At 40.8% G+C, this 22,248-nt stretch overlaps 1 protein-coding gene across 7 annotated transcripts in view; it reads left to right on the forward strand.

Annotated features, from left to right (window-relative positions):
• LOC113528076 (uncharacterized) overlaps positions 1 to 21,763 on the forward strand; it is a 32,204-nt gene extending 10,441 nt beyond the window's left edge. For 4 of the 7 annotated variants that reach the window (XM_053239418.1, XM_053239422.1, XM_053239420.1 and 1 more), the window contains 18 exons: positions 1,076 to 1,126; positions 2,854 to 2,904; positions 3,487 to 3,540; positions 3,689 to 3,775; positions 6,715 to 6,768; positions 6,917 to 7,003; positions 8,094 to 8,141; positions 10,270 to 10,329; positions 11,584 to 11,634; positions 16,831 to 16,881; positions 17,548 to 17,688; positions 19,401 to 19,547; positions 20,074 to 20,103; positions 20,506 to 20,565; positions 20,691 to 20,744; positions 21,073 to 21,117; positions 21,230 to 21,286; positions 21,454 to 21,763. In XM_053239418.1, the coding sequence (XP_053095393.1) occupies positions 1,076 to 1,126; positions 2,854 to 2,904; positions 3,487 to 3,540; positions 3,689 to 3,775; positions 6,715 to 6,768; positions 6,917 to 7,003; positions 8,094 to 8,141; positions 10,270 to 10,329; positions 11,584 to 11,634; positions 16,831 to 16,881; positions 17,548 to 17,688; positions 19,401 to 19,547; positions 20,074 to 20,103; positions 20,506 to 20,565; positions 20,691 to 20,744; positions 21,073 to 21,117; positions 21,230 to 21,286; positions 21,454 to 21,458 (1,133 nt within the window). In that variant the 3' untranslated portion in view covers positions 21,459 to 21,763. The remainder of the gene's footprint in view (positions 1 to 1,075; positions 1,127 to 2,853; positions 2,905 to 3,486; positions 3,541 to 3,688; positions 3,776 to 6,714; positions 6,769 to 6,916; positions 7,004 to 8,093; positions 8,142 to 10,269; positions 10,330 to 11,583; positions 11,635 to 16,830; positions 16,882 to 17,547; positions 17,689 to 19,400; positions 19,548 to 20,073; positions 20,104 to 20,505; positions 20,566 to 20,690; positions 20,745 to 21,072; positions 21,118 to 21,229; positions 21,287 to 21,453) is intronic. The other 3 variants (XM_053239421.1, XM_053239419.1, XM_026916380.3) reach the window with 3 other exon arrangements.
• The last annotated feature ends 485 nt before the right edge of the window (positions 21,764 to 22,248 follow it).

A 22,248-nucleotide genomic window follows, 5' to 3' on the forward strand; every position in this document is an offset into this window, starting at 1 on the left:
ACCTAAAACCCTAAAGCATTATTTGGTTTGTCTCTCAGAGAGAACCTTTAAAGGTTCTATGCAGGACCATACAACAGAGGTTTTCCCTATCAGAGATAATGCTATGTAGAACATTCAGAAACAAAGAATGATCCAAAGAACACTTGAGGACCTCAAGTTTGTTGCCTTTGAAGATTTGTGGCTCTCGAGTGGTGGAAGACCTACTCATGCTGAAACTCTTGGTGAGAAGATCACAAGCCAAACTGTTAGGACCAAAGTCTTGGCTTTGAACATCTACAGGCTCCACTCCAGAACCTGGAAGCATACATGTTTCCCTGTCTGAGAGGATTCCAAGTAGAATCTTGATGAAGAACCCTTATCAATCCAAGGAACCCTTGAGGAACTCTTATTTTTGAAGAGTGTTGGATGGAGCAGCTCTACATTGATACAAAATTTGGATGGATTGGTAGACTAGTCTAGAAAGAAAACAAATTTTGAACATCCTGTGAAAAGTTTATGACATAACGTTGTTTTGTTCCTTGGGGAACAAAAATGGTTCTTAATATGTCTGTTCTGCATAATACAGGATGTCAGAAGTCCTGGTTCTATGATGTCCTATGTGTTTATTCTCTTGGTCCTTCTGTACTTTGAGCTGAAAGTCATGGTCTTGTGGTTTCATGGATTCCATCAGCAGTCACCAGGTGGCGGACGAAATGAAATCTACACCCAGGGTAACTTGTGCTTGTGGGATTGTGGGATCTGTAACTCGTATTACTTTTCACATATTCAATTGATTATCCACATTTCTGCTCATTTCTCGCAGTGAAAATTTCTTTTGGATGAATGAAACACACATCTAAATGTTTCGCTCTTGTGAACATTGTGTTTTCTGGTTCATTTCTGTTTGTCTTACATTTTTCGTTGCATTTTGTTCTTCATTCTTCTACAATAACAGCATTATTATAGTGTAGTATAATTAAATATTCGTGTATAATCTGTGTGAAAATGTGCGTCTGTGCATTGTGGCTCCCAATACAAACCATGTCTTGTTGGTGAATGTGTGTGTGTGTATGTGTGTGTGTGTGTGTGTGTGTAGGTAATGGGGTTGGAGGAGGATGGCCCATTGTACAGGGACAGAAAGGCAATGGTAAACAGTTTCCACCTCTGTTTTCATTTATACGACTCTGAGCTTTAATATTAAGGTTCTTTGTGGAATATTTGCACCGTTTGTAATCATAAAGACAAAACATACGTATCATGCTTTATCGTACTATATCGCAGATTTGGAGGGGAAATAGAAAAGGCTAGTGCTTCCCGTATGATCAGAAAACAAATGAATGTATTTTTAAATTGCTTTATGACATGAATATCATCTGGCCGTATTCGGAGATGAGTTAAACGAGGAGTTAATACGGAAATGGTGTGTGGGCTGCGTAAGCCGAGTCTCAACACAGAGAACTTTTTTCCTAGCATAAATTTAGTGTAATCATATTATCACTTTTGAACTTAACCCGCCAACTCGGAACACAAATACTCATTTGCCGTGAGATTACGTGTTATATTTTATGGCCAGTGAGCAGAGTTTGTGTTACAGTAAATCAGAGTCGGTGTGTGTAGCAGGAGCTGATCCCCCACACACTGCTCAGTGCAAAAACTGACACCTTACCAAGTGAAAATATCTCAGATATATTCAGATTTATCTAGTATTTCCTATTATAAGATTACAGCAAACCAAATATAAGATTATTAAAGCTATTTTGAGAATTTTTTACTCATTTTAAGCTATACAATCTCATTATATTGGCAGATAATTTTGCTTCTTTTCAGAAATAAATGCTTAAAATGAGCAAAATTATGTCAATAGAACAAGCCTAATTCAAGCCTAAATTAGTAAAAGGGGAAAAAAGGCTAGAAATAGGTTTAATAATCTTATATTTGGTTTATGGTAATCTTGTAATAGAAAATACTAGATATATTTGACTGTATTCAAGATATTTTCACTTGCTAAGATGTCATTTTTTGCAGTGCTGGATTTTCTGATTTTGTCAAAAGATACATTTCATCTGTCCATTCACACTACTGAAAGGGTATAGCCCAGTGTTTTAGACGTTTATGGCCAGTGGTTTTGGAGTAATCAGATTCTTTGAAATGCGACAGATGTACGTTAAAAACGCTCACCGTCATCCAGACGAATAACACAAAGTCATTTCTTTCTCACGAGAACATCGCTGTCGGATGATGTGGATGTTTGTGTGAATGATTTGTGCGTTAAGGGACGCTGCAGTGATTCGCTAAAGTGATTTGCTGCCATTGTTCGCTATCTCACCTGAAGTTTTGAAACACTACTACATAGGCTTCTGCGTTCGTAAACATGGAAGTGCGCAGTTCCAGTACTGGTGCTGAATGCTGCTATAATGCTGCTAGAATGATTTTAATCTGTGGCAGAAAACAAACAATACCCTGCACATCTAGACTGAATGCCTTATTCTGTATCCATCAGAATGATGGATGGCCTTCAGAATTTTCCGTCATTGCTTTTAAATGATGGTAAATGACGTGAAATTCTCAATTAACGCAACCCCTGGGTGTGACATCACTCAGCACTGCATAAGCGTCCAAATTGCACATTATAAATGTACATTAAATATATGACTGATGTCACAGGCCATAAAATAAACCCTTTAATATCCAATGTAAATGCTACCATTTGTTTGTTACACCTTTACAGAGGTCTTGCCCATACTTTTGCAAGCGTTATTTGCGGTATTTAATATGATGTAGGTGTGATGAAATGATATGTTGTAGGTGTGACTGTGATGCTGCTGTGTTAAATGTGTTAGTGATGTGAGTGGTAACTGCTGTTGTGGTCTTTAGGAATTGGTCCAACCCCAGGAGTACCAACCGGACACGGTGCTCTGAGTAACGGTAACGCTCTGCTGTCTGTGTGTGAGAATGTATAGATCAGTGTTTACACAGGTGTAGTCCTGTGTGATTGGAGTGTAGCACAATTTGGTGATTTTCCTGCACACATGACTGATTTGAGGAGGGAAATCACCAAACCTTCACAAAACTGAACTGAAACATTCAGGAAAGAGCACAAGAAAGCAAAGCAAAGAAGAAAGAAAGAAAGAAAAGTGGAATGTGAGCAAAGCAGAAAGAAAGAAAAAAGTGTGGAATGGAGAGAAAGAGAGACATGAAACAGGAAAAAAGGAAAAAATACAAAGAAAAATAAAGAATAAAAGTGAGGCAAACGAAAGGGGAAGAAAAAAGGACAAGAAGAGTGAGGAAGAAAAATAAATGCAGGAAGAAAGGGAGAAAAACAATGGCAAGAGATTAAAAACAGCAAAAGGCAAAGAAGTAGTGGTATAGAGTAGTGTTTGGGATGAGGGATAGAGTAGTGTTTGGGATTATCATAAATGATGAGTTAGGCGAGTAATCTGGCATCATAGTTTATTGGTATTAAATGTGATTGTGTTGTTATAAAACCCGTGTGGTGGTGTGTGTTAGGGTTCGGTCCTGGAGCAGGAGCAGGACGCAATGGGAAGGGAGTTAAAGGAAATGGTAAACCTGCATGCCTGTGCTCTACACGTTGTTATTACATATATTTTATATTGTCATTTATTTTAGGTTTGTTGTTGTTGTATATTCGCAGTGTTCAGTCCGAGCGATTGCACTGTACTTCACCATTAACTAACAATCTGGTGTGTAGGTTACGGCCCACGGCCAGTCTCTAATGGAGTGTCTAATGGAGTGTCTAAGGGACGTAATGGAGTGCCTAATGGAGATTTAAGTAACGGTAATGCAGATTTTCCATTCCGTTAAATAATTCTGATGACTAGTCAGTTCTGAGCGATCGAGCTGACTCACTGCATCAAGCAGGGGAGAGAGAAATAATGCTAAAACTCCCATCACAGTGTCATCACTTCATTATCCTTACACTTTTAAATATGGTGGTAAAGAAATAATGGCCGCTCATCACTGAAATACAGATCAGAAAGGTATGAAGAAATAGCGCGGGATAGAGTAGTGCGAGATAGTGTGAAGGATAGAGTAGTGTGGGATGTGGGATAGAGTAGTGTGGGATAGAGTAGTGTGAGGTGTGGGATAGAGTAGTGTGGGATGTAGGATAGAGTAGTGTAGGATGTGGGATAGAATAGCATATGATAGAGTAGTGCGGGAGAGGGTAGTGTAGAATGTGGGATAGAGTAGTGTGGGATGTGGGATAGAGTAGTGTGGGATGTGGGATAGAGTAGTGTGCGGGAAAGAGTAGTGTGTGGGAAAGAGTAGTGTTTGGGATGTGGGATAGAGTAGTGTTTGGGATGTGGGACAGAGTAGTGCTGGATAGAGTAGTGTGGGATAGAGTAGTGTTCAGGATATGGGATAGAGTAGTGTGCGGGATAGAGTAGTGCTTGGGATGTAGGATAGAGTAGTGTGGGATGTGGGATAGAGTAGTGTGCGGGAAAGAGCAGTGTTTGGGATGTGGGATAGAGTAGTGTTTGGGATAGAGTAGTGCTGGATAGAGTAGTGTGCGGGAAAGAGTAGTGTTTGGGATGTGGGATAGAGTAGTGTTTGGGATGTGGGATAGAGTAATGTGGGATGTGGGACAGAGTAGTGTTTGGGATGTGGGATAGAGTAGTGCTGGATAGAGTAGTGTTTGGGATAGAGTAGTGCTGGATAGAGTAGTGTTTAGGGTGTGGGATAGAGTAGTGTGCGGGAAAGAGTAGTGTGTGGGAAAGAGTAGTTATTTGGGATGTGGGATAGAGTAGTGTTTGGGATGTGGGACAGAGTAGTGCTGGATAGAGCAGTGTGGGATGTGGGATAGAGTAGTGTTTGGGATAGAGTTGTGCTGGATAGAGTAGTGTTTGGGATGTGGGATAGAGTAGTGTGGGATAGAGTAGTGCTGGATAGAGTAGTGTTTGGGATGTGGGATAGAGTAGTGTTTGGGATAGAGTAGTGCTGGATAGAGTAGTGTGCGGGAAAGAGTAGTGTTTGGGATGTGGGATAGAGTAGTGTTTGGGATGTGGGATAGAGTAGTGTTTGGGATGTGGGACAGAGTAGTGTTTGGGATAAAGTAGTGCTGGATAGAGTAGTGTTTGGGATGTGGGATAGAGTAGTGTTTGGGAAAGAGTAGTGTGTGGGATGTGGGATAGAGTAGTGTTTGGGATAGAGTAGTGCTGGATAGAGTAGTGTGCGGGAAAGAGTAGTGTTTGGGATGTGGGATAGAGTAGTGTGGGATGTGGGATAGAGTAGTGCTGGATAGAGTAGTGTGGGATGTGGGACAGAGCAGCGTGTGGGATAGAGTAGAGTTCAGGATATGGGATAGAGTAGTGCTTGGGATGTGGGATAGAGTAGTGTTTGGGATAGAGTAGTGCTGGATAGAGTAGTGTGCGGGAAAGAGTAGTGTTTGGGATGTGGGATAGAGTAGTGTGGGATGTGGGATAGAGTAGTGTGGGATGTGGGATAGAGTAGTGTTTGGGATAGAGTAGTGCTGGATAGAGTAGTGTGCGGGAAAGAGTAGTGTTTGGGATGTGGGATAGAGTAGTGTTTGGGATGTGGGACAGAGTAGTGCTGGATAGAGCAGTGTGGGATGTGGGATAGAGTAGTGTTTGGGATAGAGTTGTGCTGGATAGAGTAGTGTTTGGGATGTGGGATAGAGTAGTGCTTGGGATGTGGGATAGAGTAGTGTTTGGGATAGAGTAGTGCTGGATAGAGTAGTGTGCGGGAAAGAGTAGTGTTTGGGATGTGGGATAGAGTATTGTGGGATGTGGGATAGAGTAGTGTGGGATGTGGGATAGAGTAGTGTTTGGGATAGAGTAGTGCTGGATAGAGTAGTGTGCGGGAAAGAGTAGTGTTTGGGATGTGGGATAGAGTAGTGTGGGATGTGGGATAGAGTAGTGTTTGGGATGTGGGATAGAGTAGTGTGGGATAGAGTAGTGCTGGATAGAGTAGTGTGGGATGTGGGATAGAGTAGTGTTTGGGATAGAGTAGTGCTGGATAGAGTAGTGTGCGGGAAAGAGTAGTGTTTGGGATGTGGGATAGAGTAGTGTTTGGGATGTGGGACAGAGTAGTGCTGGATAGAGCAGTGTGGGATGTGGGATAGAGTAGTGTTTGGGATAGAGTTGTGCTGGATAGAGTAGTGTTTGGGATGTGGGATAGAGTAGTGTGGGATGTGGGATAGAGTAGTGCTGGATAGAGTAGTGTGGAATGTGGGATAGAGTAGTGTGGGATAGAGTAGTGCTGGATAGAGTAGTGTGGGATGTGGGATAGAGTAGTGTTTGGGATAGAGTTGTGCTGGATAGAGTAGTGTGGGATGTGGGATAGAGTAGTGTGGGATAGAGTAGTGTTTGGGATGTGGGATAGAGTAGTGTTTGGGATAGAGTAGTGTGGGATAGAGTAGTGTGCGGGAAAGAGTAGTGTTTAGGGTGTGGGATAGAGTAGTGTTTGGGATGTGGGACAGAGTAGTGCTGGATAGAGCAGTGTGGGATGTGGGATAGAGTAGTGTTTGGGATAGAGTTGTGCTGGATAGAGCAGTGTGGGATGTGGGATAGAGTAGTGTTTGGGATAGAGTAGTGCTGGATAGAGTAGTGTGCGGGGAAGAGTAGTGTTTGGGATGTGGGATAGAGTAGTGTTTGGGATTATCATAAATGATGAGTTAGGCGAGTAATCTGGCATCATAGTTTATTGGTATTAAATGTGATTGTGTTGTTATAAAACCCGTGTGGTGGTGTGTGTTAGGGTTCGGTCCTGGAGCAGGAGCAGGACGCAATGGGAAGGGAGTTAAAGGAAATGGTAAACCTGCATGCCTGTGCTCTACACGTTGTTATTACATATATTTTATATTGTCATTTATTTTAGGTTTGTTGTTGTTGTATATTCGCAGTGTTCAGTCCGAGCGATTGCACTGTACTTCACCATTAACTAACAATCTGGTGTGTAGGTTACGGCCCACGGCCAGTCTCTAATGGAGTGTCTAATGGAGTGTCTAAGGGACGTAATGGAGTGCCTAATGGAGATTTAAGTAACGGTAATGCAGATTTTCCATTCCGTTAAATAATTCTGATGACTAGTCAGTTCTGAGCGATCGAGCTGACTCACTGCATCAAGCAGGGGAGAGAGAAATAATGCTAAAACTCCCATCACAGTGTCATCACTTCATTATCCTTACACTTTTAAATATGGTGGTAAAGAAATAATGGCCGCTCATCACTGAAATACAGATCAGAAAGGTATGAAGAAATAGCGCGGGATAGAGTAGTGCGAGATAGTGTGAAGGATAGAGTAGTGTGGGATGTGGGATGTGGGATAGAGTAGTGTGAGGTGTGGGATAGAGTAGTGTGGGATGTAGGATAGAGTAGTGTAGGATGTGGGATAGAATAGCATATGATAGAGTAGTGCGGGAGAGGGTAGTGTAGAATGTGGGATAGAGTAGTGTGGGATGTGGGATAGAGTAGCATGCAGGATAGAGTAGTGTTTGGGATGTGGGATAGAGTAGTGTTTGGGATAAAGTAGTGCTGGATAGAGTAGTGTTTGGGATGTGGGATAGAGTAGTGTTTGGGAAAGAGTAGTGTGTGGGATGTGGGATAGAGTAGTGTTTGGGATAGAGTAGTGCTGGATAGAGTAGTGTGCGGGAAAGAGTAGTGTTTGGGATGTGGGATAGAGTAGTGTTTGGGATGTGGGACAGAGTAGTGCTGGATAGAGCAGTGTGGGATGTGGGATAGAGTAGTGTTTGGGATAGAGTTGTGCTGGATAGAGTAGTGTTTGGGATGTGGGATAGAGTAGTGTTTGGGATAGAGTAGTGCTGGATAGAGTAGTGTGCGGGAAAGAGTAGTGTTTGGGATGTGGGATAGAGTAGTGTGGGATGTGGGACAGAGTAGTGCTGGATAGAGTAGTGTGGGATGTGGGACAGAGTAGCGTGTCGGATAGAGTAGTGTTCAGTATTTGGGATAGAGTAGTGTGCGGGATAGAGTAGTGCTTGGGATGTGGGATACAGTAGTGTGGGATAAAGTAGTGTGGGATGTGGGATAGAGTAGTGTAGGATGTGGGATAGAGTAGCGCGGGATATAGTGTTTTTGTGTCAGTAAGGTTTTGAACTGATTGTTCTCTGTATGGTGTAGGAGGAGCAGCATCCCGTGGAAATGGTGCCAAAACGACTAAACCTGGAGGTAAAACCTCCACTGTAAAGTGTGACGAGCTGTCGGTTCGAACGCATGACAACCAAGGGTGGAGTTTTTAACATCCTAAATCAAACACAGCCATCAGGAAACACCGACCTGATCTGTGTTAATGATAGAGGATTTAGAGCTGTAAAAACCCACCTACACCTGCAACTACACCTGCAACTTCACCTGCACTTTACACCTACATCAACACCTGCAACTGAATCCACATCTGCAAGTACACCAGCACCTACACATGCACCTGGTACTACACCTACACCTGCAACTACACCTGCACACACATCTGCAAATACACCTGCACCTTACACCTACAACAACACCTGCAACTGAATCCACATCTGCAAGTACACCTACACGTACACATGCACCTGGTACTACACCTACACCTGCAACTACACCTGCACCCACATCTGCAAATACACCTGCACCTTACACCTACAACAACACCTGCCACTGAGTCCACATCTGCAACTACACCTGCACCTACACCTGCAACTACACCTGCACACCCCTCTGCAAATACACCTGCGCCTTACACCTACATCAACACCTGCAACTGAATCCACATCTGCAAGTACACCTGCACCTACACCTTCAACTACACCTGCACACACATCTGCAAATACACCTGCACCTTACACCTACATCAACACCTGCAAATGAATTCACATCTGCAAGTACACCTACACATGCACCTGGTACTACACCTACACCTGCAACTTCACCTGCACTTTACACCTACATCAACACCTGCAACTGAATCCACATCTGCAAGTACACCTACACGTACACATGCACCTGGTACTACACCTACACCTGCAACTACACCTGCACCCACATCTACAAATACACCTGCACTTTACACCTACAACAACACCTGCCACTGAGTCCACATCTGCAAGTACACCTGCACCTACATCTTCAACTACACCTGCACACCCCTCTGCAAATACACCTGCACCTTACACCTACATCAACATTTGCAACTGAATCCACATCTGCAAGTACACCTACACATGCACCTGGTACTACACCTACACCTGCAACTACACCTGCACACCCCTCTGCAAATACACCTGCACCTTACACCTACATCAACACCTGCGACTGAATCCACATCTGCAAGTACGCCTACACCTACACATGCACCTGGTACTACACCTGCAACTACACCTGCACACACATCTGCAAATACACCTACATCTTACACCTACAACAACACCTGCAACTGAATCCACATCTGCAAGTACACCAGCACCTACACCTGCAACTACACCTGCACACCCCTCTGCAAATACACCTGCACCTTACACCTACAACAACACCTGCAACTGAATCCACATCTCCAAGTACACCTGCACCTACACCTTCAACTACACCTGCACACACATCTGCAAATACATGCGTCTACGCTTACTACAAAAACACTGGCACTTAGACTTGGGCTTACATCATCATCTACACAAACAGCTGCACCTACACCTACACCTGCAAGTACACTTACACATACATATGCACCTACACCTGCAACTACAATTGCACCCACACTTGCATGTATGCCAACACCCAAACTTACACCTGTACCTGAACCTGCACACACACACACACACACACCGGAACCTACACCTGTGAATACACCAACACCCAAACCTACACCTATACCTGCACCTGCACCTGAAACTACATCTGCTCTTGTGGATCCACCGCTTCTGCACAAAAACTGAACCAAATAAACCTTCATCCTACATCCTGTTTTTATTTTTTTTTTGCTTTTCACATTTTGTATCATGGTCACGTGTGTGCTTACCGCATGTCATACACCTACGTTTTTTTTTTTTTTTTGCTGTCGAGCTCACTGACGTGTAGCATGTTTGGGTGAAGTGTAGATAATTTTGCCCCACAGGATGTTCCGAGTGAGGTATATGGAATTGTTTATGATATGCAGGCGGATAAAATTCTCGGGACCATCCTCTGTGGTAACATCATCTACACCACACCATGCTGTTTTGCTCCACAGGCTCCCGACTGATCACGGCAACAAACAAGGCACTAATTTCTTATTCAATTTCATAACATCAGTGTGTTTTACATGCTGTGTGATTGTGTGTGACAGGGTACGGCCTCGGCCCCAGTGTGTATCCTGGAGCAGGGCTGGCTAACGGCTACGGAGTGGGTACGTACCTGTTCAACTGATAATAAACAGATTAAAAGACTTTTGTCATTGTTGATGTGGTGAAGATTTCTGTAAGGAGATGTTTCTTTAACATTTATGGAAGGAGTCTCCAGTGTCAGCGCTTTGTAATAGTCAGAGGTAAAGCTGTAACCTTAAGATTCCTGACAGCTTCAGGACAGAGGAGTTTACGCTTCTTTGCGCTTTCTCTGTACCATGACAAGCTACGTTTATTATTTTTATTATTATTATTATTATTATTAACTTCAATAGAGAGAAAAAAGGGATGCTGGTGAGGGAACCACTGTTTATAGCTGCTATAAGTGCTATAAGTGCTATAAGTGCGTGAGAGTTTGTTTTGTGACATGCCTTAACATTAAACGTAACTAAAAATGGATAAAAGAAGAATCAGAGCTCAGCTCCGCCCCCTTGAGGTCTGGCCTAAATGGTCGATGGAGGAGTTTTTTTTGGAGAAATATGATGACGCAATCGCATTTATTTTCATATTTTTTCATATTTGCATATTTTTCAGAAGTGCATGTGTGTTAGACTGAGGGACAAAAATAATTAATAGGTTTTTGTGTGTGTGTGTGTGTGTGTGTTGCATGACATATATATGGGAGTGTCCATCCTGAGTATACTTTTCTTGTCATGTAAGTGAGAACAGGAGCTAACTTGTTTCATGAACATAACAATAAATGGATAAAATGTATGATGTTATTTATTAAAATTTAAAATATAATGGTTGGTAAAGTGCTGTAGTACAAGAGGAATAAAACACTCTGGGATGTGCTATTATAGGAAAATAATATTCTATTCTAAAAGTCTATTTCACGTCAGGCCTCATCACACCTCCCCAGCATTGATTATTTTCCTATAACAGCATGCCTTATTAAAGGGTGCATTATTCCTTACTTAACTTTATTTATTAACTATTTTCAAAACATCCAATCCACTTTATATTACCAGTTTGTATGAACACCAACCAATCATCTTTGTGCAAGAAAAAATGATTAGTGTCACTCTTCATATGGTCACTTCATTTTAATAGAAATAATAAAAGAACCTGATCTCATCACATAAATGTAAGTAGAACTTTAAACAAGTGATTCAGTTGGACTTTCTTGGTTACGATTTTAGCACAACGCCTCACTTAATGTTTTCACTTAAGCATCATATCATGTTCTGTACACTTTTCTATCATGTTTTTTTCCCATGATTGTTTTTGTAATAAACACTTCTTATGCTGTGGTTCAGGTCTTGGCCCAGGCTCTTACCCGCAAACTGGTCGAGTGGGCAAACAGGCTGGTAAAGACATTTCCTTTTTTAACTTTTTTTATGTTGATTTTTTCCTCTTTTGTTCTCTAGACTTTAAACTGAAATTTAAGCACCCTAGGATGAGTTTTATTTTTTTTCCAATGCTTAAATCATATCAAATATATCTCTCCAGCACTTACCTTTTTACGCTGATTGAAACACTCTTTATTACATCTATTACACCTGCTCTTTGTCATTTTTTAACATATGGAAAAAAAAAATCTAAATCCAAACTCTGAGAGTTTCATCAGACAGTAAAGTTGCGTCCCAAACCCCATAGTACCGTACTCTATTTCAACATACTATGACTTATACATGTCATGTTGCATAATGCTTCATTTAAACACACACTATGAAGCATTATGCAACATGACATGTGTAAGTCATAGTATGTATTATAATGCATTATGCCATACACATATGGTTTCTCAAATTGTATTCAAATTTTGTAAAACCTTTATAACACTTAGTAGTACATTATGCCAGGCCATTACAGACCTTAACTGTACCTTAATTATTTTTTTAAACCTTAAATTTAAATTTAACTGTTGTGTGTCAGGTGACCTAACGCCGATAAACAATCTGTACCCCAAGTTTTAACACGTTATAACAAAATACCCTTGTTTTCTCAAACTATATTCAACTCATCATGTTTATAAAGCATTATAGAGCTTTATATGAGGTTATTGCAGTCATTAATTGAAGTGTTGTTAGTTTTAAAAACTCTTTACAGGTTTTATATAAAGTGAGAAAATCACAGTAATATTTTCTATGAATCCTGTATACATAACATATTTTAGAGCTTACAAAAAAGTTATAATGTGCAAAGGTCATATGCATCGTGACCTATGAATACATTCATTACCTGCTATAATGCATTCATTATGCATTATTCACATTATTATAATAACTTATCAAAAAGCATTACAGTTTATAACAATGTTCTTAATCCATTTATAAATTGCTAACAGGATGCATTATAAGCACTGTTTATAACACATCACAACAATGCCAAAGAAACTGTGTATAATACCTTATAAATGCTTTCTAACCTGATATGAATATGTTTATAGTTCATTATAACTGTGACCTTCATAGAAAGTGTTACTGCAGTAGTCTCGGAATGTGTTATTAGCTCCAGAGAGAAATGACACAAACATTTATAATAGCGCATTTCAGCATTACACTAGTTTGTGCTGAAAAATAAAATAAAAATATAAGTAAAACTGAAAATGTACATTGATAGACAAGTGAGAATTCTGAAGACATAAAGGGTTTATTATCATGCCTGACGTTTCCGCATATACATTCTGTGAAAGTTTTAGAGTTAATGACACTCTGCTGTGGCCGGATCTGTGTATGTTCGTTAACACTGTGTGTACTTTTTGTGCCATTGGTCAGAGTTTACTGAAAATGCAACAGGATGTAGTGACGCGTGCAAGATGTGACTCTTATTTTATAAACTGCTAATGGAAACAGTGACTAATTTCTGCTTAAACACTAACTTAGAAAAAAAACTGTGGTCTGTGGGAGTAGCTTCAACGAAGACATGTGGTTTTATTCAGCTGGTTCACATAAAAAGTGTTGAGTCAGCATGTTGAAGCTTATTAGCTCTTTATATACATGCTTTTGACTTGATAATATTTACATACTGCACCAGTAACACTACATGTATAGTTACATGCATAACACTTTATGTTTATGAACATGTGCATTCATAATTTCATTGGTCATAATGCTTTATAATATACATTTCTAAGCTACCCATTATAACATGCACATTTGGCTTCTCAAAATTTTCAAGGGGTTAAATGTTTATAAAATACTGTATAATAGAGCATTATACCAGCCCACTACAAGATTTAATCAACATGTTGAGGCTTATAAGCAGTTTATATATGTGCTCATGACTTATATAGTTTACATACAGCACCAGTGACACTTCTTATGCCTATAAGGACATAAGCCTGTATGAGTGCTCTTAAGTCATTATAGTTACATGCACAACACTTTGTTTATGAGCATGTGACTTCATAATGTCAGATCACATGTTCATAAATCTGCTATGGTAAGTTATAATGCATCATAACATTACACAGTTGGCATCTCAAATTTAGGAGTTAAACATTTATGACACATAATAGAGCATTATACCAGGTCTTTGAAAGCATTAAGTGAATTGTGCTTTTTTTAAAAAATATCTTTTAAATGGGATTGAAATTATAATACATTATAAAACATTATAAGCTCTCTTTAGCTGAGGCTTTATGTGAAGTGAATAATTACAGTAACACTTCCTGTCAATCCTGTATTCATAACATGTTATGCATACAAAATACATTATAATGCCAAATATAAATATCATTGCTCATAAGTAGTTATAGTTGTATGCACACATAACTCTTTATAAAGCACTGATCAGTGGTTATATAATGTCGACTGACATAATGCTCTTTCATATATGCTCATAAGAACAGATGCTATAGCACATATAGGTGTACTATATAAAGAGTTATGTGTGTGTACTATAACTACTTATGAAGTATGTGTATTATTTTGTAGCGTCAGATGACAATGCTCAATACTGTATGTTCAAAAGTACATTGTAGACACAACAGCACTATGTCACTGATATAACATCTGTACCATAAGTTATAATGCTTTACAACAAATACCTTTCATTTCTCAAATTGTACTCAACTTGCATATATAAAATATTAAAGCACATTATTTAAGCCACAGTGTTTAAGCGAAATGTGGTTAGTTATTGTAGAATCTCTCATACTGCAAATAACAGAGGCTTGAACCACTTATCAAATTCTGCACATCATTGTGAACGAACTTAAGAATCATATTTTTAAGTGTTTGATTAAAGCATTTGACCAGCCCATCCGTCTGCAGATGGTAAACACTGGTGCAAATCGATTTAATCCCCAATAATCTGTACAGTTCGTGAATTATCCGTGCCATGTAGTGCCCTGGTCAGTCAGGATCTCTTTAGGAATCCCGATTTGGGAGATAACATGGAAGAGTGTGTCTGCAGCTTCTTTTGAAGGGGGTTTTAATTAATGGTGATGGGCGCAATGGCGCTTTTGAGGTGGCTGGCGGATTCACCAGCTGCCATTGCGACATGACCGCAGACCACCTGCAAACATCACCACAAATGCCAATAAAAAACGAGCCATTAGATGGTTTAGTGTCTTATCCTGCCCCAAATGCCCAGCCATGGGATTATTAAGTTCCCTATAGCTTTTTGGACCCAACAACTGGGTCGCCTCTTCCACAGTTTGAGTGTCCCACGTCACTCAATATAACTTATCCTTGATAATTGAAAAGTACGGGTGGGTGAGCGCAACATTAGGTTGACTTTGTTGATCATCAATTACTCTCACTTGGTTGAAGGCGTGCCTCAGGGTCTCGTTGCACGACTGCTTCAAGGGGAAACCCCCGATGGGGAATCCCTGCCACAGGTGAAGGGGCAGAGCCCTCCCCACCCTCCATGTCCCACTGACCAATCCACAAACATTTCCCTCACTACTGCATGAAACCCTGGCCAATTTGTCCCAAGAATTAGTGGATGGGTGAGGCGAGGACTAACCGCTGCTTCCACTCTATGCTTTTTCCCCCTGAATTTAATACTGACTGGTACGAACAGATATTTGTGAACATTGCTGTGCACACACCTCTCCTTCGTGCATTCCCCAATGCCCATTGAATCAGGCTTTGATGAACGGAAGTCTGGTTACTCCCCGAGTCCACCAAGGCCTAATACTCAGTGACACAAAGTACATTCCTCCTCAAATGGGGGAGGCCTGCGGCGCGTCAGGGATCCGGATCAGTATTCCTGCTTTCATGAAGAAATGCTGATCCTGGAAAAATACCCGGCTTCCCTGCTGCCCCTGCAGACCAGCCTGGGCTTTGCCCTAGTCCTGGTGGGCGCGGAAGGTTCTATCTTTGTTTAGAGAGCGGGAGTTAGAGGAGACATCAGAGGTGAAGGTGCTGGGTGAGGAACAACAGGGAGGAAACTGGCAGTTTTGGGGTCTCTGCACCTCAGTCTTGGGGATCTCAAACTGGGGGAGAAGTAGGAACGAGACAGGGCGGGACCGAGAAAAAAAGGTGACAAGTGGACCAGGAACCGATGCCAAGTGATCCTCCACCAGCTGTACAGCTTTGTCCAGGGACGTGGGCCAGTGGCACTGGACCTGCTCCGCCGTTCCCGTCAGGAGTCGAGCGACAAACTGTTCCAGTACCACCAGCTTGATGGTCTGTTCTGCATCCCGCTCCTCTGCCATCAATCACTGGTGACAGGGCTCCTTCAGCTGCTCTGTGTAGGTGAAGGGGCAGCCGATCTCCATCAACCAGAAGCATCGGCGGTGCTGACATGATGCAGAACTGCTCTCTTGATGCTGGAATACTCCAGCTGTGTCCGTGGCAGCAGCTGCTGGGCGGTGAGCTGGGCTTCCCCTGATAGCAAGGAGAGGAGAGCCTATTCCTCCTCCTCCTTTCACTCTGTCAGTTTCAAGCTCTCGCTTCTTGGTGTGTGTACGTGTGTGGGTCTCCATGTCTCGCCAGCTTTGCCAAGCAGTCTCACACTGTCTCTCTCCCACTCACGGGTTATTGGAGTCACTGAAAGCACAAACAGACACAAATAAGTAGACTGCCAGTAATCAGACACAATTGAGAATCACCATGCGTTACCAGTTCGATCTGCCTGCTCTCTGTCCATAGATGACACTTGACCCCGCCCCCGCCGCTGCGGTTATACATTACAAAGCCTTATAACCAGCTCTTGAATGGCTTTATGTGAGAAAATCTCCTCTAACTGGTCATTCACAAACTTCAAAAATTAAACACTTTATTTAAAACAAAAGACAAAAAAGATGAGGCATTGTAAGATTTACTGAAGTGAAACTCATGAAACTGCGCTAAGAATGGATTATAATGTGTTATGTATCCTGGCATTACAAAGTCATATAAGCGTGCTGTGTAAGGTGTTCTGCATGTAACCCTAACCACTTATGAACAATTATACACCCTTATGCTGAACATCTTAAAGTATTATGTGTGCTATAATGCAGCCTAAATGCATTTCTCAAGACAGCTCAGAGACATCTGCATGAGACATTATAAATAGTAATGTAACTAAGCCACACCCCCTCCCCCCACCCCCCCCCCTCCTCTCCCCAGGCTTCGGCAGTGTATATGGCATTAATGGATATGGCGATGGCTATGGAGCTGGTGAGTCTGATCGTGGCTTTATAACGCTCGCTCCTGGTACTAACATTCAGACATAATTATAATCGCGTGAGAATTATAATTATGTCACAGACCTCGGCTTTGCTGCAGAGGTAGCCGATGGAGCCAAAGCTGGTAAGATCTAACCCAGTTTTTTCATTTTTCTAGTGAGATTCCACCTGAAACAAAAATAAACCTACATAAATGTTTATAAAGTCTCATTCCAACAGCTAAAGGTAATGGTAATATACCATTGGAGGCTTCTGTTGACATGACATTATACATTACAACGTCATGACAATTGACTTTGCAGCTTAGTGAACTCCTGCTCTGTCCATGTCGTATAATAGAAATGAGAGACATAACAGTGACATAATGACATGTCAGGAAAAACCTACGTCACGTAAAGTCATAATTTGACAAGAGAAGTCTTTATGGCAGCTGACATTTCTTACAGTAAGCCTTTACAGTTTTCATGAAGCATTTACGTAGATGTCATAAAGCCTTATACACGCTGCCCTTTTGTAAAATGTTCCCTAACCATAAAGACATTTGCAGTAGAATTAAAGTTTTCAGGATCAGTTCAGGGGGCGCCAAAAGTTCGACAAAATAAAATGTAAAGTGTGTGTGTGTGTGTGTGTGTGTGTGTGTGTGTGTGTGCGTGCACAGGTTTGGGAGCTGGAGGTTATGGAGTTCCAGGACTGGGACTGACCACTGGTCTGGGAGCTGGACTTGGAGCTGGACTTGGAGCTGGACTTGGAGCTGGACTTGGAGCTGGACTAACCTCCGAGGCCAAGACTGCGAAATACGGTAAGAAGTATAGAGACTACAGCTGGGGCTGAGAGATATGATTAAAATATTATATCATGATATTTGAAGGCTGTTTCTACAATACCCAATACATAGCACAATACAGGTTTGCTAATAAACTAGCAGTGTCGAATAAAAAAAAAAAGTTTGAAATGTGTTTAATGATACTTTTATTGAACGTCTACAAAAATAAATTGACACTGAAAAGGAAAAAGGAAAATTTGTATGTAAAATTTTACAGATTTGAAGATTTTAAAGATTCAAAGCAGTAAAAGACTAACATCAACTCATCTTCTTCCAGAGTTTCTAATTGTTATTTTTAAAAAAATGTAAACGATATCATGATACAATAGCTTAGAAAAGTGTATTGTGTGAGAATTTATCACAATATCGATGTTATACCTTCATATCACCCAGCCCTAACTTCAACCTGTTGCCACTCGTAGTGATTTCTGCAGTTTGGCAAGCTGATATAAAAATTTTGGACAGTCCACAAACCTTTAACAAACCGTCTGTCAATAATATGTCATAAGTAAGGAATAAAACACGATGGGGCATGCTGTTACAGGAAAATAATCAATGACCAGGAGGTGTGATGTGAACACGATGGGGTATGCTGTTACAGGAAAATTATCAATGATGAGGAGGTGTGATGTGAGGTGTGATGTGAACACGATGGGGCATGCTGTTACAGGAAAATTATCAATGACGAGGAGGTGTGATGTGAAGCGCGGTCACTGTCACCACACTGAAGATTATTTTCTAATAAATGTCCTGAAGTGTTTAATTCCTTTTATACCACAGCAGTTTTTCAACTATAACAATTTTTTTTTTATTATTTTTTTTTTTTATTAAGGAACACCACAGCATAGTCTTTTTTCTTTCTCTCGAAGTTAAAAAAGCAGCTTTTTCCATCATGTTACTGAGATACCACAAAGAAGCCTAAACTTGTCTGTCCAGAAGATGACAGAAAACTTAGTTATGGCTTTACCTCTGAATGTTACAAAGCACTGACACTGGAGACTCCTTCCATAAATGTTCAATAAACGTCTCCTAACAGATCAAAAATTACACATGCGTTTTAAAATCTGTTTATGTGGAGCGTCCGCCATATAAGTCCCTGTGAATGAGCTGTTACTATAGAAACGATAACGTATTAGAATGAACACATGAATATAAACCTGTTATTTGCAGTTGCACTACTGTCACAGCCCTCTGTGTGTGTCTCTGTGTGTGTGTGTGTGTGTGTGTGTGTGTGTGTGTATGGAAAGGAGGACGCAGGAGACAGATGGACTTTAACAGAGTTTCAGGGCTCACTTTATTTTTTTCCACAAGCGTTTTTCACAACTTAACAGAAAATGAAAATAAAACATAGTCTCAATATTTCAACTTCAATTTTCAAGCTCACACTCCATGCATGTGTGTGTGTTGTGTGTTGTGTGTATTGTGTGCGTGTGTGTGTACTGTTTGCAAATTCAGCCAGCTCTGTTTCTCTGTCTCTCTCTCTCTGTTTCTGGTTCATGCCATTCACTGAAAGGACAAACAAAGCACGTATAAATACGCGGGCGGTAATAACGTACAGGTGAGAATCATCACATGTTACCTGCAGGTTCAACCCGCCTCCTCTCCGTTCAAAGCTGACACTCGACTCCGCCCCTGCTGCCACGGTCTTAAATAAGTTCTATGGCTAATCCTGTTTTTTTTGTCTGTAGGTGGCGCTGGTCCAGGTGCAGTGATCGGCACTGCTGCAGGTCAGCCCGTGGTTTCTGCTGGTCTCGGCACTGCAGGCAAAACAGGAGGTTATGATGGAGCTCCTTACATGGGACAGCCAGGTGGCCTCGGAGCTGACGCTCGCCTTGGTAAATACACAAGGTTATGGTAGAGCTGTTTAGGGGTGTGTGTGTGTGTGTGTGTGTGTGTGTGTGTGTGTGTCAGCGTACCTGAAAGATAGGTGCGCCTGGGTACGCTCATGCAATTCAAATGACAATGCAAAACCTCTCGGTGCAGAGATTTGCCTGAGGATTCGACTCTGTGTTGCAGCCGTGGAGCTCTCATGGAAAAAATAAAAAAAGGAAAATAGTAGAGTTAACAGGAAGAAGAAAGTACAAAAACAAACACTGCTGAAGTCCTCGGGGATCTCCAACACATCCATATATTTATCCTTCACGTCTCTAAACACACCTGAACCACACGATTAGAGCTTCGCTGCCCCGACTACCTATCTCAGGTGTGATTGGAGCTGGAGTGGAATAATAAAACACACGAAGTGGAGATTTCCAAGACGGGATGAGTTACATCTGATACAGATGAGTTGTACTGAAACTCCTCTTCCTTTGTTCTCTCTCCCTCTCTCTCTCTCTCTCTCTCTCTCTCTGTCTCTCGTAGGTCCTGGTGGAATCCTGGAACCTGTGACAGGTAAATTTTCAAAATCTCTGCACAAATTCAGCCTCATTCTGTGAGAAAACAAGTTCAGTGATTAATCATTTAAAGCATGTGCTCATAATGACATCATTTCCTGTGCAGTAAATTAGCAAAATGAGAGCTGCTGACTCAAATTAATCATTTGGGAGGGGCTTATTCCCTCTTTATATAAACATATTCCCTCTCTCTCTCTCTCATATATGTATATATGTATAAAATATATACCCTCTTTATGTAGACATATTCCCTCTTTACGTAGACATATTCCCTCTTTATGTAAGCTCGTTTATGCGATTTTCAGGTGAAGTTTATAAGATGGTAAACAGATGAAATAACAGATTATAGCATGATTATTCACAGCAGAGTCATAACTGTGTGTGTTTCATTCTTGTACAGACTTAGGAGCCGGTCAGCTTCCCTACAACGGAGCACCGCTCATTCCGGCCGGACTGGACGGTCAGTCAGAGAGAATGGAGGACAATAAATAGTCTAAAATATTATTGAATGTAGATGTAATGAGGAGGAGTGTGATGTTGATTGTGTGTGTGGGTGTGTGTGTGTGTGGGTGTGTGTGTGGTCAGGTGATAATGGCTATCCGTATGAAACACAGCAGCTAAGTCTAGGAGGCAACGGAGGTAAGCCGGTGTACGGTAAATGTGTGTGTGTGTGTGTGTTTGTGTGTGTGGTCCAAATAATTGAGCAGTTCAAGAATTTTTTGTAATGTAAGATTTTGTTTTAAAAAGTGAAAATTCTTAAAAAGTGAAAATGTTATTTAAAATGTAAGTAATACTCACAAAAAAACATTTTTTTGTTGACTATGAACACAGGTAATAATTTCTTATAATTTATTTAATAAAACAATTACATTTTATTATAATATTGCTAATAATATTTTAATGTAAAAACTTTAATAGTATAATAATAATAATAATAATAATAATAATAATATCTATTTTAATGCAGGTTATGGAGCAGCTCTTGGGGCCGGAGGTCAAGGTCCATACGGAGGTGAGAGTCTCAACCTCTTTAATCACACTAACGTGTCGTAGTCTCTCATAATCACATGTAATCGATGTTTTAAACTTGATTTTGGATGTGTGTTTTTCAACATTTCTTTTAGTTGCAGGAAAAGACGGCAAGTATGGCGCGGCTGGTTACTACGGTAACGGCATCAAAGGTTAGAAACGAGGAGGACGTGGGATTGGATTTTCTCGTTTCCTTACATTATAAATAAACAAATAACTGTTTTATGTTTTTCTGTCTTTCATTGTGTGTGTTGCTTTTTCAGTGTGCTTCATGTTTGCGTGTCTCATGTGTGATATTTTTCTCTCACCCTCGCTGTAGGCTGATTTCCGGGCCTCTGTGGTGTGACCAGTGTGATGTTTTTTCTTGTTTTTTTTTTTCTTTTGTCCCTCTTTGTGTTCTTCATTGATGTGCACGTTTGTCACGTTTCTGTGAGTTTTGTGTGTGTTGAATTGGTGCTTTTTGTCGATGTCTCCTACTGTCTCTGTGTGTCCGTGCAGTGATTGTGATGTGTTCTGAGTTTTTTTTTTTTTTTTATTTTAATTTTTAAATTTTTATTTTTTTTGGGCCGAAGGTTTTGTCTCACGCCCTTTCCTTGTCTCTGTATCTGACTAAAAACTCTTGAGCACTACTTCTGGTTGTTATTTTTAATTCTTATTAACACTAAAAGTGTCTCCTCACTCACTCCTCTCACGAGTTGTTGTGTTGTCTTAGAAGAATATTAATTAATTTTATATTAATAATATTAATCAAGGGCTGAAATGAAACCACACTGAATCTGCATATCAGATTGTCATGTCATGTAAGCAGACAAAGGAGAAAAAAAAAGTTTATGTTTTTTTTTAATCTCTCAGACCTCATCCGTTCACAGGAAGCCACAAAGCCTCTCAGCACACTGGCACAGCAGAGTGAAAACAGTGCGTAAGACTGTCATGCCTCACTATTAAAACAAAACAAAACAACAGATAAGAAATAAAGCACATCCTCCATAACAGCTCGTAAGGCCGTAAGGCCGTCATATTCATTCATATTCACTTTTTTACTCTAATTTGAGTAAAAAAAAAAAAGCAGGGTAGAGATTGTTGTATACTGGGATTTGTGAATTATTAGGAGGTA

This window comes from Pangasianodon hypophthalmus, chromosome 13, assembly GCF_027358585.1.
Source record: "Pangasianodon hypophthalmus isolate fPanHyp1 chromosome 13, fPanHyp1.pri, whole genome shotgun sequence".
Classification (NCBI taxonomy): domain Eukaryota; kingdom Metazoa; phylum Chordata; class Actinopteri; order Siluriformes; family Pangasiidae; genus Pangasianodon; species Pangasianodon hypophthalmus.